Source organism: Oncorhynchus nerka, linkage group LG18, assembly GCF_034236695.1.
Source record: "Oncorhynchus nerka isolate Pitt River linkage group LG18, Oner_Uvic_2.0, whole genome shotgun sequence".
NCBI classification, from domain to species: domain Eukaryota; kingdom Metazoa; phylum Chordata; class Actinopteri; order Salmoniformes; family Salmonidae; genus Oncorhynchus; species Oncorhynchus nerka.
In genome coordinates, this window is record NC_088413.1 from 41765046 (window position 1) to 41783405 (window position 18360).

Here is an 18360-nt window from a genome sequence, read left to right on the forward strand (position 1 = left end):
GCTTAAACAAATGTGGTTTCTACTGACAATTGAGATGAACAAACTATGGCATAAGGTGACGTCGAGTGGATAAGAGGAATTCTGTCATTTCGATTAAGACATTAATGAGCGAGCTAGGATGGACATAACTATTTGGTCAACACTTTTGAAATGTACAGCAACAGAATTTAGGACATGGGCCATTCTTACAGTATTCTCCCTATATACCAAGTCAGAACCGTAGGATAAATAAAGGGGGCATATAAGCAGACAATTGTGCATCGCCCCATAGACCTCCCGGTCACGGCCGGCTGCGACAGAGCCTGGGCTCAAACCCAGAGGTGGCACAGCTAGCACTGCGATGCAGTGCTTTAGACCACTGCGCCACCCCGGAGGCCCGAATGTTTATCCTTTTAAGCTTGGAAAAGAGACCCTTAAACCCAGACTTGGACCACAAACCCACTCCACAGATAGCAGATTGCTTTGCAACACTTGCTGTTAGCCACTGATTCCTTCCAAACCACTCATTGTTGAATTTGCAATTTCCAACTTGTTGTGTAATGTTTATGTCCAATGGCTGATGAGCACTGATATGTTTTATCTATAATTTCTCTTCATCATTTCTCTTCATATGACAATGATTTGCCAGTAGATTGTTGACTTTTCAAATGTACCTTTATTTAACTAGGCAGGTCAGTTAAGAACAAATTCTTATTTTCAATGATGGCCTAGGAATAGTGGGTTAACTGCCTTTTTCAGGAGCAGAACAACAGATTTTTACCTCGTCAGCTCAGGGATTCGATCTTGCAACCTTTCAGTTACAAGTCCAACGCTCTAACGCCCCGGCTACCTGCTGACTTGATTCTTGATGATAACTGCTAGCTTGCTAGTTAAGGTACGATGATCACTCCAATCAAAGCTACGGTAGATATAATGTGATTTGATGTCCTTTTATCTATGGCCTTGAGCCTTCTTGGATGGGCAGTTCTAATGTAACTCTATGGCAGCACCCAAAGGGACTTGGTCTTTTACCAAATAGGGCTATCTTCTGTATACCAACCCTACCATGTCACAACACAGCTAATTGGCTCAAACACATTAATTAAGAAGGAAAGAAATACCGCAAATGAACTTTTAACAAGGCACACCTGTTAATTGAAATGGTTTCCTCATGAAGCTGGTTGAGAGAATGCCAAGAATGTGCAAAACTGTCATCATGGCAAAGCCTGACTACTTTGAAGAATCTAAAATCTAAAATAGATATTGATTTGTTTAACACTTTTTTGGTTACTACATGATTCCATGTGTTATTTCATAGTTTTGATTTCTTCACGGCTTTTCTACAATGTAGAACATAGTAAAAATAAATAATAAAACCCTTGAATAAAAAACCCTTGAATAAGTAGGCGTTTCCAAAATGTTCACTGGTACTGTATATATAACTGAGAATAAAAAGACTAGGCAACAAGGATAGATAATAACCAGCAGCAGCAGCAGCGTATGTGATGAGTCAAAAAAAGGGTCAATGCAAAAAGTCTGGGCAGCTATTTGGTTGACTATTTAACTAACTGAAAGTCAGTGTTAGTGTTAACTCACCAAGTTACAGATTTTGTACCTCTTATTAAAGCAGTCGCTAATTCCCTTGATTGGTTATTGACATCGTTACTGGACAGTCAGGATAGAGAAAACACAGTGATGTTTCAGATTATATCATATTTGTCCTGGGAGGGAGAACTCTCCAGAATAAAGTGGATAGAGATTTATATTATACTGACATCCTCTGGTGATGAATGATCAGTACAGGCAACTGTTCCTTTGAGAAAGGGGAGAACGTCAATTGCACCTAAACACAAACCTTCATATTCCAGCCACTGTTACTAAGAATACCATGATCAATTATACAATGGATTTCGTGTGTGTTTTAGTCATAAAATATATTCGCTGTCTATTAATTTAGTTCTAATATGCTGGAGGGTGAGCAAAATATGATTGCTGGTTGTATTGTTTATGAATCTACATAGTAGCATGGGTCGCATTAGCTTTCAGAAATCAGTATTTTCAGCGTTTTATATTGAAAGTCAACAGTGGTATTTTGCGTCAATGAAGTGATTGGGGCGTGCAAGGACTAAAAGATGCATGGCCATTATATTTCTCAATGTTTATCGTAGAAAGAATTTAGCCAGATATATTTCCTAATGTTTTGCTTAAAGAATTTTGCATTTAAACTAGCTACCAGAGAAATACTAAACAGGAGGAAAGTACCGGACAAAATTAGTCTACAATAGTCTGCACATCAGTCAGAGCAAAAACATTTCATCTGAGTGTGGAAGTGAAACTAAAGCAAGAAAAATTGTCCTTTTACATGAATGATTTGGAGCGAACCGTGTCTGAAACCGAGCAGAATTTACAATAAGATGCATTTTATAAAACGCAACAAAAGATGTAGCCTATTTTCTGCGTTGCATCTTTCCTTTTCTGCGTGACAAATGCGAATCCTGCGTTAACGCGACCCCTGATAATACTGTTACAAAGTCCTTAACGTAAGGTTTGTGTGGTTTTCATTGTGGACGTTTTGAACAGGGGATGTGATTTATATATTATTATTTCTCTATGGCCTCTCTCTTTCTGTGTTGGTGTCAATATGTTCCCCTGTCTCTCTCAGTTGTGTCCCGGTGGTTTATTTTGAGGTCTTCTTCACAGCTGTTTTATCTGTGGGGCCAGAGTTAGAGCACCCCCTCCCCCTCTCTCTCTCTTACCCCCCTCTTCACGTTTCCTTTCCCCTCTCCTAGATCCTGGACCTTTTGGTAAGAAGCAGTTCAATATCTTCTATGCGTTTGTTTGCAGATATTTGAGTTTTGGATGGTGTAGAATGAAATATTTTCATGGGTATATGTTTTCTGTCTTGTGCACTGTACGTTTGCATTGTACGTTTGAATGTATTTAGGATAAGCTTACTTTTGGGGGGGAATGGGTGACTTGTCACACTCGTGAAGCAGTGCAATGTTTCTATCGTGATGGAACCTCTTGTTCTTTGGTGTTTTATGAGAAGTTGTCAGCTACAGTATAGGCCAAATGCATTTTTACATGTCCCGTTGTATCAAATTAATGTTCTGTTCAAAGTTTTTCTTGGAATGGATTAGGAAGGCTATAGAAATAGATATGATAATTTCTTCTGAGTAAATGTAAATTCTAACTCAGTTGGGTAGTCACTTAAGTACTTTGCTGGATATTTAAAGTTATGTTTTTTTTAAGTGTCATTAATCTATCAAGTACTTTAACAAAAAAATATTAGTGTACTACAATTTACAACAACAAGCTAAGATTGTGGAGAAAAAAAATCAATAACATGCCCATATTAAGAAGTTCCTAAAATAGCATATTGGCCCAGGACAGGTGCCATGTGCTCTGACTACTCTGCTCTGCCTGTGAGTTGAGACTGAGTCGAGGGTATGCACCCAGGCAGCAGGCTAATTATATGCACATTAACAGGCCACAGTCAAGCACTATCAGACTTCGATAGGCAAACAGACAGTGGAGGTTGATAGATTATAAATTCCTCATCGACTATGTCATGAAGGGTAATAAAATACATAAACAATAGAAAACAGTTTAAATAATATTGGAAAAGATTGTTTCAGCTATTCTGCTAAAGATTGGTTTGACCTTGTCTTTTCTTATACAGCAGTATATAAAATTACTATTAGTATATAGCACTGCTTTTAATTTCCAAGCTTGAGAAACTAATCAGGGTGTTTTCATTGAGTGTGTGAGGGCTATAAGATTAGTCTCATTAACCGTCATCCTTCACAGAAACATTGAACTTGAACAAGAATATGTCCATATTAGTTCAAGTAGTTCTAATTCTATGCTGTATTATATCATTATATCTTAGTGCAAGCCTATCAGAATGGAGACATGTCAGGTGAGTGACCAGGTGGATCCAGCCCAGTGTCAGGGTCAGGTGGACCTGACAGAGGACCTGAGCAAGCAGCTAGAGGACATCATCAGTACCTACCAGGAGGCCAGTGAGGAGCCTGCTGAGCAGGAAGAGGTTGAGGAGGAGGTTCTGAAGGAGCAGGTCACCAAGAGCTCCGCCAAGGACCAGAAACTAGAGAAGAAGATGCTGAAGAGCCTTGGTGGGTTGTGTGTTCTTCTTCATCTTTCTTCTTCTGTTCTATTTAGCATCCATTCAGCATCAATAGTTGTTAGTGTTACAGTGTATCAATAGTTTTAGTGTTATTAACTGTACTGTAACATGATCTCTATTCAGGCAAAGAGGCCATGCTATTGATGCAGAGCTTGAACAAGCTCGGCACTCCAGAGCAGAAACTGGAGGCCATCATCAAGAAGCACGCTGAGCTGGTGAGTGGACTGTGCTGAATTATACATCGGAGGTAGTATGCCGTGGTGTCTAGTAGGGAACTAGATGTGGTCTTTGCCCTTGTATTATCTGTTCATGCTAAATATATTTTATATTATTCGTGGTGAAGCATATAGTTATATTTATCTAACTGGCTGCTAACCAGTACCATATCATTAGTCTACACCTATGCAGCAGTATTTGCTTATTCTGCATATATTTGTTTTGTAAAGAACAAAAATGATGTGTGTGTGTGTGTGTGTTGGTAGCTGGAGGAGCACCGGGGTGACCAGAAGCAGCTGAAGGTTCTGCAGAAGAAGCTTCTTCAGGTGATGAAGGAGAAGGACCAGCTTCAGAGTGAACACAGCAGAGCGGTTCTGGCCCGCAGCAAACTGGAGTCTCTGTGTAGGGAGCTGCAGAGACACAACAAGACACTGAAGGTGGGCCTCTCTTTGTAGCATATACTGTAGTACTATAGTACACAGACTGCTCTGTCTAACGTCCTAGGTGAGGCTCTCTTCTCACTGTTTACAGCCAACCAGACTTAATCAAATGCATATATCAAATACTACTTTTAAATACCTAAACTGTGCTTGATTTCATATTCCCTATACAGTGGAACCAATGGAATAGTCCTGAAAGTTCAAACTCCAAGCTCAAATACTGACCCAGGTCTGATGCAACAACCAGTGGTGCTCACTAAGTTAAAATTGTGTGGCATGTGTATGGTTAGGCTAGAGTTAGGGCTCTATTCAATTTGTTAAGCTGAAGCGCTACAGATTCCGCTGTTAGAAATGTAAAGGTCATTTCCGATTGAGCTGACATATGCAACATTTCCCCTGAATGCAGTCTCCACTCAAGCGGGAACATTGCCTTTAAATTTAAATGATGCTGTAAAGCTGAACTTCCGGGATGCGGATTGAATAGAGCCCTTAGTATGTGCGTACACGGTCTGTGTGTCTGCTTGTATGTGCAGCGACATTACAGTACATATTTCCTTGCATTATGAGTATATCTGTGAGTGTAACTTACTGTGCATCAGGTGTCTGTGAGTGTGAGATCAAGATTAAGATAACGTTATTGGTCAATTGCACACAGGGTCCAACCTAAATTTGACTTCCGCTTTTAACCCAACCCTTCCGAAAGACGCGCATACCTATAGAGGTTTTGGAGAGGTGCGGGGGCTGCCACACTGGGCGCTCGGGGAGCTGTTTTTGTGGGGGTTAAGTGCCTTGCACAAGGGCACCACGACATGCAATGGTATCTAGGATTTGATGCCAGGAACCCTCCGGTTGCTAGCTCACTTCCCGGGATTCTAGCTGGCAACCCATTGCTAGGCTACATGCCACCCAACTAACTGCATCATCCTGTATAATGTGATCATGCAGGAGGAGACCCTCCAGAGGTGCAGGGAGGACGACCTGAAGAGGAAGGACATCACCACTCACTTCCAGAGCACGCTGACGGACATCCAGGTCCAGATCGAGGAGCACAGTAACCGCAACACCAAACTCTGTCAGGAGAACAGCGACCTGGCAGAGAAACTCAAGAGCCTCATCTCCCAGTACGACGCAAGAGAAGCGGTATGGGGCCTTGTTACAGATGCTCCTGACTGGAGTTTGTAGTGCAGTTTAAACTGACTGTGTTTATTAACATCAACATGCTATAATAATGATATATTTATTTTGTATAGCGTTTTTCAATACAATGAGAATCTCAAAGATGCTTTAAAACAATAAAACAAATGTTACTACATACGATATTGTCACAAACACATTTCAAAATCCTTAGCGACGGCATTCAGTACTCAACTGAGATAGCGACCCGCTCATTATTGACCACAACAGGCCCATGCCACACCAGGAGTCACTGTGTGACAACAAAACAACTTGCTCCTCCATGAGTCGAGACTCAAGAGCATGCTCAGTTGTTCATTTGTCTCATCTTACGTTTCCTTTTTAGTAATTTAGCAGTGCATTAATCTTAAGATAGCTAGGTGAGACTACCACACATCACAGTCATAGTAAGGTAAATGTTCTTCAATCAAGTAGCTCTCAGCAAAGTCAGTGCTAGTAAGAAAAGACAAGTGTGAGTGTTTGTGCAAAGAAGTCGTTTTTTAGTTGTTTTTTTTCTCACAGTGTTGTTAATGTCTGATGAGCTTGGCTCTGTTCATCTCCTCTGCATAAATGTCATAGTTCTCCTTTCAAGTAAAAATGTTACCACTAGCAATATACCAATGATTAATACTAGCCCTTGGCTCCTGTCTTACCGTGGCTGTTGCGTCAAACGTGTAATGTTCGTCTCAGTGAAAGTGACCCAGTCTCCCTCGTCTTACCTTGCAGAACCTGGAAAAGGTATTCAAACATCGAGACCTGCAGCAGCAGTTGTTGGAAACCAAACTTGAACAGGCAAACATATTCATTAAAGAGGGAGAGGAGAAGCACAAGCGAGAGAGGGATCATGTAAGTTAGCATCTTTCAGCAAGTCTGGACTGGCTTAATTGATCTCTAATATGTGTGTTTGTTATGTAAGAGTTTAATCACATGTTCAGTTAATTTATTTTATACTGTATGAAATATGGATCAGTGCATGGAATAAGTTAAACACTAACATCAAATATTTTTTGAGAAATTCCATTCAGTGACAAAGCAAAAAAATTATTAACGGATGTATTTTTTATCAATTGTATTTCTCCAAAGTTGATAAATAAGGCGGCACAGTCACAGGTGAAGGTGCAGATTCTGAAAGAGCAAGAGGAAGGGATGCAGGCCCAGGTAAATGGAGACTGTCTCTGTCTGTCTGTCTGCCCGCCTCCCCTCGTTTTTTTTGTCTAATGTATTTGTCGTTGTGTGTCGGACTGTGTAAGACTAGCTGTCACCATTGACGTCGGCTAATAGGGATCCTAATAAAATACAATCAAAATCTCTGTCTCTCTCTTTCCGGGTCTGTCTCTATATTTTACAAACTTAACTTTCCCATTTCTCCCCCCAGTTGTCCATGTACTCTGAGAAGTTCGATCAGTTCCAGGGGACTGTGTCGAAGAGCAACGGAGTGTACGCCAGCTTCAAACAGGACATGGAGAAGGTAGCCTAAGTCTTGTTCTCCGTATATTACTATCTCCTTATCTGTAATCTTCTATGAGGTCAATTTGGTTGCCATGGCACAAATACATTCCCTTTGTTTACTCTTTGATTTAACTGACAAACTTTCCAATGAGATGGGTTTTGTCTTGTAGATGACCAAGAGAATGAGGAAGCTGGAGAAGGAGTCTATTCAATGGAAAAGCCGTTTTGAGGGCTGCAACAAGGCTCTTATTGATATGCTCACAGACGTAAGATACCATACACATAGCGTACAGTTTTCACCCATTTTTTTAATATTACTTTTACGTTCATGCTCTGTCAAAGACATGATGAAAGACAAACAAGCAACAGAGTTAAATATGAATCTTCTTTGACTCATGGTGGAGATAGTGGCTGCATACCAAATGCACCCTATTCCCTAGTGCCCTACGCTTGACCATAGCTGTATTGACTTTATGCACTATATAGTGAATAGGATACCATTTGGAATGATACCTATGAGTGATCTTTATGAATATCAGTACTGATTTTCACCCTGTATATTTCTACTCCATTCAGAAAACCCTGAAGGAAAAGGAGTTTGAGCTGTTCACCCTGAAGACCCAGAAGCTGGAAAAACTGTGCCGGGCGCTGCAGGAGGAGAGGAACAGTCTCTCTCATAAGCTCCAGGAAGTAAATCCAGCGGCTGCCACCAATGTAGCGGAGATGAAAGAAAATGAGACAAAGGCGAAGGAGAACCCAGAGGTACCTGCTGCTGAGAAGCCCATTGAGACACCCTCTGAAAACCCCTCAAATGAAAGCCCTACTCTCAAAGTACCTGTTGCTACAGAAACCCTCGCAGTTGTAACTCCTGCTCCGGAAAAACCTGCTCCTGCAACACACCTGACCAGCGAGCTGGATAACCTGAAGGCCCAGAAGTCCCGTCTGCAGGAGATTCAAATGTCGTTCACCCTTTCCAACGTTGTGCCACCTGAGTTCTTTGACAACGAAGAAGAGGAGGAGACCACCACAGAGCCACATGGACACACGGAGGCCCCAGAGGCCAGTAGCGAGGCCAGCAAGACCCCAGAGGAACATCACATAGAGGGGTGTAATGGAGACAAAATGACAGAGGAGTCCACTGGCCCTTTTTCTTCTTCTTCTTCTCCTGCAGCAGCTGAAGGACACGAGGCCCAGGAGCAGAGAGATAGGGAACTGGAGACAGTTGACTAGACTATGGTGTAGTTACAGTAGGTTACAATCAGAGACGAAGAACATGAAGTGATCATAACTTATTTGACTGGATTTTTTAAGAATAAACAATAAAAATGTGCTCTTGTTGTCTTCTTTCTATGACTCCATGTTAAAAGAGAAGCTGAGAAGGGGGAGTTGTATAAATGGGAAGCCTAACACTGGATTGATTAGGAGTTGTATATCTTGTATTTATTACGCATCTTTGCTAGTAGTTAATCAGTAATCATTAACCATACAATATGGCTGAGAAAGAGACAGATGCGCAGACTTATGCGAAAGCTTTGACAAGTTTTGTTGAAAATGGAAAAGCACTATTGGAACTCGCTGAACAGGAGAGCAAAGAGGGTAGGTTGTGTGCTAGGCCTACAGCTAGCGCTATCTATTAAAGTTTCATGATTCATTCCTGCTCAACATGGACATTATGTGGAAGGCTAATGAGCTGTTGGCAAATGGCAACAGTAAGTTAAAGTCAGCAAGGTCCTAAAAAGAGGTTATGATTGTTAATTAAATAAACATATATCATTTATAGGACTTCTGCAAGACTACATCAGGAAGAAGATCCGTATTGAACTGAACCAATCACTACTGGGACTTATTCCAGCAGGGGCAAGGTTATTCACAAGGTTCTGTTTTACATTAACTATTAACTAGCTGCTAAAGCCACTTTCTACCACTCTAAATTCCAAGCATCTGCCTCTAACCCTAGGAAGCTCTTTGCCACCTTCTCCTCCCTCCTGAATCCTCCTCCCCCTCCCCCCCCCTCCTCCCTCTCTGCAGATGACTTCGTCAACCATTTTGAAAAGAAGGTCGACGACATCCGATCCTCGTTTGCTAAGTCAAACGACACCGCTGGTTCTGCTCACACTGCCCTACCCTGTGCTCTGACCTCTTTCTCCCCTCTCTCTCCAGATGAAATCTCGCGTCTTGTGACGGCCGGCCGCCCAACAACCTGCCCGCTTGACCCTATTCCCTCCTCTCTTCTCCAGACCATTTCCGGAGACCTTCTCCCTTACCTCACCTCGCTCATCAACTCATCCCTGACCGCTGGCTACGTCCCTTCTGTCTTCAAGAGAGCGAGAGTTGCACCCCTTCTGAAAAAACCTACACTCGATCCCTCCGATGTCAACAACTACAGACCAGTATCCCTTCTTTCTTTTCTCTCCAAAACTCTCGAACGTGCCGTCCTTGGCCAGCTCTCCCGCTATCTCTCTCAGAATGACCTTCTTGATCCAAATCAGTCAGGTTTCAAGACTAGTCATTCAACTGAGACTGCTCTTCTCTGTATCACGGAGGCCCTCCGCACTGCTAAAGCTAACTCTCTCTCCTCTGCTCTCATCCTTCTAGACCTATCGGCTGCCTTCGATACTGTGAACCATCAGATCCTCCTCTCCACCCTCTCCGAGTTGGGCATCTCCGGCGCGGCCCACGCTTGGATTGCGTCCTACCTGACAGGTCGCTCCTACCAGGTGGCGTGGCGAGAATCTGTCTCCTCACCACGCGCTCTCACCACTGGCGTCCCCCAGGGCTCTGTTCTAGGCCCTCTCCTATTCTCGCTATACACCAAGTCACTTGGCTCTGTCATAACCTCACATGGTCTCTCATATCATTGCTATGCAGACGACACACAATTAATCTTCTCCTTTCCCCCTTCTGATGACCAGGTGGCGAATCGCATCTCTGCATGTCTGGCAGACATATCAGTGTGGATGACGGATCACCACCTCAAGCTGAACCTCGGCAAGACGGAGCTGCTCTTCCTCCCGGGGAAGGACTGCCCATTCCATGATCTTGCCATCACGGTTGACAACTCCATTGTGTCCTCCTCCCAGAGCGCTAAGAACCTTGGCGTGATCCTGGACAACACCCTGTCGTTCTCAACTAACATCAAGGGGGTGGCCCGTTCTTGTAGGTTCATGCTCTACAACATCCGCAGAGTACGACCCTGCCTCACACAGGAAGCAGCGCAGGTCCTAATCCAGGCACTTGTCATCTCCCGTCTGGATTACTGCAACTCGCTGTTGGCTGGGCTCCCTGCCTGTGCCATTAAACCCCTACAACTCATCCAGAACGCCGCAGCCCGTCTGGTGTTCAACCTTCCCAAGTTCTCTCACGTCACCCCGCTCCTCCGCTCTCTCCACTGGCTTCCAGTTGAAGCTCGCATCCGATACAAGACCATGGTGCTTGCCTACGGAGCTGTGAGGGGAACGGCACCTCAGTACCTCCAGGCTCTGATCAGGCCCTACACCCAAACAAGGGCACTGCGTTCATCCACCTCTGGCCTGCTCGCCTCCCTACCACTGAGGAAGTACAGTTCCCGCGCAGCCCAGTCAAAACTGTTCGCTGCTCTGGCCCCCCAATGGTGGAACAAACTCCCTCACGACGCCAGGACAGCGGAGTCAATCACCACCTTCCGGAGACACCTGAAACCCCACCTCTTTCAGGAATACCTAGGATAGGATAAAGTAATCCTTCTCACCCCCCTTAAAAGATTTAGATGCACTATTGTAAAGTGGCTGTTCCACTGGATGTCTTAAGGTGAACGCACCAATTTGTAAGTCGCTCTGGATAAGAGCGTCTGCTAAATGACTTAAATGTAAATGTAATTAACAAGTTATTAACCCTTTACAATCTGTTTATAAGCACATATTTGCGGTCAAACTGACTGTCTTTCAGGCCCTGAAAATATACTCTGGAAATAATGCAAAATCTAGCCTATATAGATTCAATGATTATTATTGGAAATGACTACCAAATATGTTTTACAAACAATGAAAGACGTTGATTATTATACACCACCAGCATGTCAGTGAAGAAGAAAAAGGACGCTGATGAACTATGGAAGAGAAGCTACCAGTAAGACATATAGCGAAGCTATGTTTCCTAATCAAAACCATTGACTTTGAATGTCAACACCTTAGGGAGATCAACTTTATTAGAGCCAATGTCTTTAGTAATAATTAACTGTTTACCTCATTAGATGAACCTTTGAACAGCTCATACAGAAGTGACACAGTTATTGTTCTCTCTCTAGATGTGCTGAAATGCAGGATGCTGTTGAGGACTTCTTGCAGCTGGGAGTAAGCTGATATGGCTGTTGCTAGGCCTGTTTTTGATATTACTTGCATGATTCTGTGTAAAAACTCTTGTGTATTAGCTTAGCAGGTGAGCTGTTTTTTTCTTGTTCTGGAGGCAGCTACCTCGCATTAACACTTCCTTCCTCCGACATCCACTGGATGTGCTTGGTAATAGGTGCAGTGGGATAGTTTTCTGGAGTACTTGGACAAAGAGCTACATCTGGGTGATAGAATCTTTGGGCAAGAGCCACAAGTAAAATGCCTGTCGCCTGACATACCCCTCATTGATGCCCAGACTGGAGCGTGAGTTTGATGACTTTGTCTTACATGGCCTCTTCTTTGTGATAGACAATAGGTCAAACCAGGGTATTAACTTCTGCCATTCAGAAGTGACGTATTTCGTCTGTCTCTCTGTCTTTCTGTATTTGTTTCAGAACTCTGACGTTAGGGAAGTACCTTGGGAGAGGTGAGAAAGTGCTACTTGTGTTGATCCGTCAGTTCTCCTGCCTCCTCTGTCGAATCCATCTGAAAGATCTGGAGGCCCATAAGGTGAGCCATGTGTTGACAGTTGTATCTAAGGTTTATGATACACCTAGTTGACTCTTCTCATCAACATTAGTTCTCTGTGCATAGCCTACAACCTTTATGGATACACAGAACTGTGATAAAGAAAGAATATGCACGTCCATATTCAGGTGCTGGACAGAAAAAAACATATTCTAGTTGAGGCCATTACACAGAGCACTGTGCCTTGTGTTGCAGATTGCCCTGGATGCATGTGCAGTGCAAGTGGTGGTGGTGTCATTTGGCTGCAGAGAGGGGGCGTTGCATTGGCTGGCGGAGACAGGTTGCCAGTATGACATGGTGTTAGACCCACACAGGAAGGTTAGAGTTACCAGGCAAATTGATTGATTTAGAACGAGGCATCGCAGTGTCAAACATATTTGATTCACTCACTTCCTGATACTTATCTGATGATTTATGTTATACATACTATATACTGCATTTACTACTACTATTCATTTACAATGCACTATAAATAGTCATGTTATGTCGGGGGATTGCAGGTGTACAGCGTGTTTGGCTTGAGAGCATCTCTAAAGAAAGTGTTGAACTTCAACAACATGCTCCTCTACGCTGAATACGTTGTGGCAAACCTGGAGTTTCCAAGAGGTCTGCCGTCTATAGAAGATGATATGTTTCAGGTGTGGTTGTGAGATGATCAGACACATAAAGAATACATTCACTAAGGAGTGTACTTTTATGGTTATATTTTTTGCTCATTCTGTTTTCCATGTTTTCTCAGCTTGGAGGAGACTTTGTCCTGGATGACCAGGGGAGGGTGCTGTTCTCTCACTGCTGTGACAGCCCTATAGACAGACCTGCTGTAGAGGACATACTGAAAGCCCTATAGAATGACCTGCAGTGGAGGACATGCTGGGTGCCATTCAGAAGGGATACCCAAACCTGTCAGGTTCAACATTATGTTAAAAAAAAAACAAGCAGACCCCATCTCATCTGATACAGAAATGTCTTTATCACAGGGAGATATCAGCTAGACTATTGCCCTCAAATTCTTCCCCCATCTAATCAGGGACTGATTTAGACCTGGGACACCAGGTGGGTGAAATGAATTATCAGGTTGTAGAACAGAAAACCAGCAGTACTCCGGTCAACCATAGGGTAAGATTTGAATACCTCAGGAGTGAGATTATATTAGCCGCTCTCTTTCATTAGCTGCTGTACAACTCTGGCACTGGAGACTATAGTCCAGGGGTATTCAATCTTGCCCTATGAGGTTACTTCTGGTTTTCTGTTCTACTAATTGCACCCACCTGCTGTCCAAGGTCTAAATCTGTTCCTGATTAGAGTGGGAAGAATAAAAAAAACAGTGGAACTGGCTTCAAGTTCCAGATTTGAATTTGAAGCAAATCCTACATGCTCTAATAGTCTATTAGAAGACTCTAGCAAAACACTAACAGGTAGTAGCTGATCAATCGAGCGAAACCTTATATGATATTCCCTAATTTCTTGTGAATTATGATTTTTATTGGTTTCCAATGCCATTTCTTATTATTTGCTTGCTGTTGTAGACCTTTTTGAAAGGGTTTCGGCTGGCGTAGATGTCGGTGATGTAACCATATGCTCTAACTTTGAGCTTAGTTCTTCTACGAACTGGGGCTACAAAATGTGGTACATAATAAGGTGCAAGCGTGCAGCACAGTTTTGATGATGTTGCTTAAATTCATGATTACACGTAACCTACAGCACCAGTAACTAATATATTATTAAAGGCACTGCAGAAGAGGAGTTCACCTTATGGACATTCTTGGAAAGCACCCCATGTCACTGCAATAGACACAAAGAGAAATAGTGGACTATTAAGGACCATAACTTGACTTCTTCACTTTCAAAAGGGCTGACTGCAGCAAAGATGGTGGATAAATGGTCACTCAGGCCATTTACCGTTGTCTACTTAAGGGGGTGGCTTAATGATGATTATATGACATATATGTAATTGTATATACATACAATAAAATTACCTAGGTCCATCAGCTCAACATTCTCAACACTACACTCTAATGGACATTTTGTCAAATGCAACCAGAAAGTCCCCTCAATTTCAATGACTGTTTTATTGTCATCAGAGTCAAATACAGCTAAATAAACGTTTTTAATTTTGGTGAGGTAATATCTTTCTAAGTAAAAGAATTGTACGTACTGTCTTACCCACTTCATATGTATATACTGTATTCTAGTCATGGCCCATCCTGTATAACTACTGCTGTAGATACCTTTTTCTATTAATATACTGTCTTCATTTCTTTATTTTAATTTTTGGGATTATTTGAATATTGTTGTGCACATGCAAAAACATATGCAAATCTATATATGCGACCAATAAACTTTGATTTGAAAATGCAACAATACCTAGCTTCCACTAGCAAGCTAGCTGATATCAGATTTGAGTCAAATGGAATTTACCATTTGATCATATTTAGAAAATGTATTTCTGTTAAGAAAACATTTATTTCATAACCCCCAAAAAACAATTTCTCCATTAAAATTATCTATAGGAGTCAATAGGCAATTGGCATAAGGGGACATTGTCCAAATTAGTAATTTCAATTCACAATTACATCCCATTACAAAATAATGTTGTGACGAGACGCTGAATATCCTTTCGTATTTATTTTTATAACCTTAACATTATTTACCTCAGAACGCTATGCCATTTTACTTACCATTATGCATCTGTTCTCATGGCCCTATGTTCCCTCAACCCTATGGCTCTTTGCATTTTTTACCTTAAACTGAGGCTTTGGTGGTGGGTCACCTCCTCCCTGCGCCTGCCGGCCCAGTCGCACACATTCCGCATGGTAAGCCTATTTTATTGGTAGTCACACAATTTGACATCTAACTAAGATGTTTGTTGCACTATTTCTCAATGAAAACATGTGCATGAAAATGAGTCGTCTCTCGTTGAATGACAACAAATACTTTATTGAAGAATCCCCACTCTTGACCAATCACCAATGAAGGGGCATAGACTTCGACTACGGACTTCGGATTGCCTCAAGAAAATGTGTGTGTCTGAACAGCCGAAAAAACTCCACAAAAAGTCATCATAATATATGAACTCTTCCGAATTGTTTTTGGCTTGGAAGAATGGGGACGCCTTAAGTCGCTCTACATACAAAACGAGACAACAGTGATACAAAACTGGGCAACGATGTGCTTTAGGACCATGCAGACGCCTCATTACTAGATTCAGCTAAGGTCTAGAATTTAGGGAATGATTTGTACTAAATACTGTACAATGCTCTTAGTTTCAGAGATGTTCAGGACCAGCTTATTACTGGCCACCCATTCCAAAAGAGACTGCAAATCTTTGTTAAGGGTTTCAGTGACTTCATTAGCTGTGGTTGCTGATGCATATGTATTTGAATCATCAGTATACATGGACACACATGTTTTGTTTAATGCCAGTGGCAGGTCATTGGTAAAAACAGAAAATAGTATTTGCATTGTGTCCCGCTAACCCCCACTCTCTGTTTATCATCTATGCATAGTCACTTTAACTATACCAAGCTTATGGGTCTGCTGTCAGAACCCGAAAAGGCCGCTTTACCACTCTTAGGTAGTGGAATTACTTTGTCTTCCCTCCAGGCCTGAGGACAAAGACTTTCCTCTAGGCTCAGATTAAAGATATGACAGATAGGAGTGGCTATAGTGTCAGCTACCATCCTCAGTAGCTTTCCATCGAAGTTGTCAATGCCAGGAGGTTTGTCATTATTTCTTACAAGCCCTTAACCAACAAGGCAGTTCAAGAACGAGCTAAGAAAATATTTACTAAATAAACCAAAGTGAAAAATAATAAAAAGTAACACAATAAAATAACAATAACGAGGCTATATATAGGTTGTACCGGTACTGAGTCAATGTGTGAGGGTACAGGTTAGTAGGTATGGGTAAAGTGACTATGCATAGATAATAGACAGCACGTAGCAGCAGTGAAAAAATAAATGGGGGGGGGGGGGGGGTCAATGTAAATAGTCCGGGTGGCAATTTTGATTAATTATGCAGCAGTCTTATGGCTTGGGGTAGAAGCTGTTAAGGAGCCTTTTGGTCCCAGACTTGGCGCTCCGGTACCGCATACCGTGCAGTAGCAGAGAGAACAGTTTATGACTTGGGTGACTGGAGTCTTTGACAATTTTCTGGGCCGTCCTCTGACACGCCTAGAATATAGGTCCTGGATGGCAGGAAGCTTGGCCCAGTGATGTACTGGGCCGTACGCTTTACCCTCTGTAGCGCCTTACGGTAATGCAACTGTTTCTTTCATTATTTGTATTTTTTATGCATGAATATGATGGCTCATTGTTCGTTGTTGGCATTTCCTGCCTAAGTTTGCCCACTTTGCCAATGAAGTAATCATTAAAATAATTGGCAACATCAAATGGTTTTGTGATGAATAAGCCATCTGATTTCATTTGAAGTACTCCAAAGTTTTTTTCCCCATTATTGTTTATATCATTGAGCTTAGCTTCATAATACAGTTTCTTCATTTTGTTGAGTTTTGTCAGCTAGTCAGATGTTCAGCCAGACTTATTAGCCACTCCTTTTGCCCCATCTCTTTCAACCATACATTATTTAAATTCCTCATCAATCCATGGAGCCTTAACAGTTCTAACAGTCAGTTTCTTAACAGGTGAATGTTTATCAATAATTGTAAGAAGCAATTTCATAAATTCATCAAGTGTGGCATCTGGATGCTGCTTATTAATCACATCACACCAACAATTATTTTTCACAGCAAAATATTTAGTATGATCTCTTATACACTATTTTAGGCACAAGTTTTGGAACTTCAACTTTCCTTGATATAGCCACTATATTGTGATGCGCACCGCATCCAATGGGTATGGATACAGCTTTATAACGAAGTTCTACAGTATTAGTAAAAATGTGATCAATGCATGTGGATGATCTTGTTCCTGTAGTGTTTGTAAACACCCTGGTAGGTTGATTAATAACCTGAACCAGATTACAGGAACTGGTTACAGTGAGAAGCCTCCTCTTGAGTGGACAGCTTGATGAAAACCAGTCAATATTCAGGTCCCCAAGAAAGAAGGCCTCTCTGTTTAGATCATATCCACTATCAAGCATTTCACACATACTATTTACATACTGACTGTTAGCACTTGGTGGCCTATAGCAACACCACAAAGGAAAATGCTTTAGATGAGCCAAGTGAACCTGCAAGTGCAACACTTCAATAACATTTGACATAAGATCTTCTCTAAGCATTACAGGGATATGGCTCTGAATATATACAGCAACACCTCCCCAATAAGCATCTATGTATCTTCTATAGATGTTATGTCCTTGTATTGCTACTGTTGTATCATCAAATTAATTATCTAAGTGTCACGATCGTCGTCCTCCTCGTCTGAGGACGAGTAGTTGGAAGGATCGGAGTACCAAAATGCAGCGTGGTATGTGCTCATCGTGAATTTAATGAACAGAGAACAAACTATACAAAACAATAAACGAATAATGACTGTGAAGTTATAATAAGAACTGTGCTGACACAAGCAACTAACATAGACAATCACCCACAACCCAGCAGTCCGTTCATTAATTGGTGTGTGTGTGTGCTGCATTGTTGAAGCTACGAACCCATAGGCTTGGATCTCCCATCCCTTCTTACCCCTGAACTTATTTAGGCTTGACATGAAAAAGGGGTTGAAAACTTATTGACTCAAGACATTTCATATTTTCATTTTTAAATGTAATTTGTAAGAATTTCTAAACATAATTCCACTTTGACATTATGGGGTGATTATTTAGGCCAGTGACAAAAAAATCTCAATTGAATCCATTTTAAATTCAGGTTGTAACACAACAAAATGTGGAAATATGTGAATACTTTCTAAGTATGTGAATACTTTCTTAAAGTACTGTATTTAGTCCTGTGAGTTTACATATAGTCAGTGCAAGATAGGGTCCATGCAGATACTCCGGGTAAGCATTTAATTAACTATTTAGTATTCTTATGGCTATTTAGCAGTATTTTGACTTGGGGGTAGAAGCTGTCTTGGAGCCTGTTGGTCCGAGAGCCAATGCTCCG

The 18360-nt window shown here is 41.8% G+C and overlaps 2 protein-coding genes across 2 annotated transcripts; both read left to right on the forward strand.

Annotated features, from left to right (window-relative positions):
• The first annotated feature begins 2698 nt into the window (after window positions 1-2698).
• Window positions 2699-8734, forward strand: LOC115145900 (beta-taxilin-like). Its single transcript, XM_029687536.2, has 10 exons — window positions 2699-2783; window positions 3872-4115; window positions 4250-4341; window positions 4609-4779; window positions 5728-5922; window positions 6682-6801; window positions 7039-7113; window positions 7331-7423; window positions 7575-7670; window positions 7981-8734. The coding sequence occupies exons 2-10, from the start codon at window positions 3887-3889 to the stop codon at window positions 8632-8634; spliced, it is 1725 nt and encodes a 574-aa protein (XP_029543396.1). The 5' UTR covers window positions 2699-2783; window positions 3872-3886; the 3' UTR covers window positions 8635-8734.
• A 2529-nt stretch (window positions 8735-11263) lies between these two features.
• LOC135561558 (uncharacterized) lies at window positions 11264-14412 on the forward strand. Its single transcript, XM_065003272.1, has 6 exons — window positions 11264-11732; window positions 11905-12032; window positions 12164-12278; window positions 12492-12614; window positions 12797-12934; window positions 13036-14412. Exons 1-6 carry the CDS (start codon window positions 11697-11699, stop codon window positions 13141-13143), a joined length of 648 nt encoding a protein of 215 aa, XP_064859344.1. The 5' UTR covers window positions 11264-11696; the 3' UTR covers window positions 13144-14412.
• Window positions 14413-18360: the final 3948 nt, after the last annotated feature.

Bases quoted from the DNA above. Each gene is read 5' to 3' on its own strand.
- LOC115145900 (XM_029687536.2), top strand. From the start codon at position 3,887: ATGGAGACATGTCAGGTGAGTGACCAGGTGGATCCAGCCCAGTGTCAG. The intron at 4,780-5,727 runs GTGGGCCTCTCT...GTGATCATGCAG, and splicing joins GACACAACAAGACACTGAAG to GAGGAGACCCTCCAGAGGTG. The intron at 5,923-6,681 runs GTATGGGGCCTT...CTTACCTTGCAG, and splicing joins AGTACGACGCAAGAGAAGCG to AACCTGGAAAAGGTATTCAA.
- LOC135561558 (XM_065003272.1), top strand. From the start codon at position 11,697: ATGCAGGATGCTGTTGAGGACTTCTTGCAGCTGGGA. The intron at 11,733-11,904 runs GTAAGCTGATAT...GCTTGGTAATAG, and splicing joins AGGACTTCTTGCAGCTGGGA to GTGCAGTGGGATAGTTTTCT. The intron at 12,935-13,035 runs GTGTGGTTGTGA...ATGTTTTCTCAG, and splicing joins TAGAAGATGATATGTTTCAG to CTTGGAGGAGACTTTGTCCT.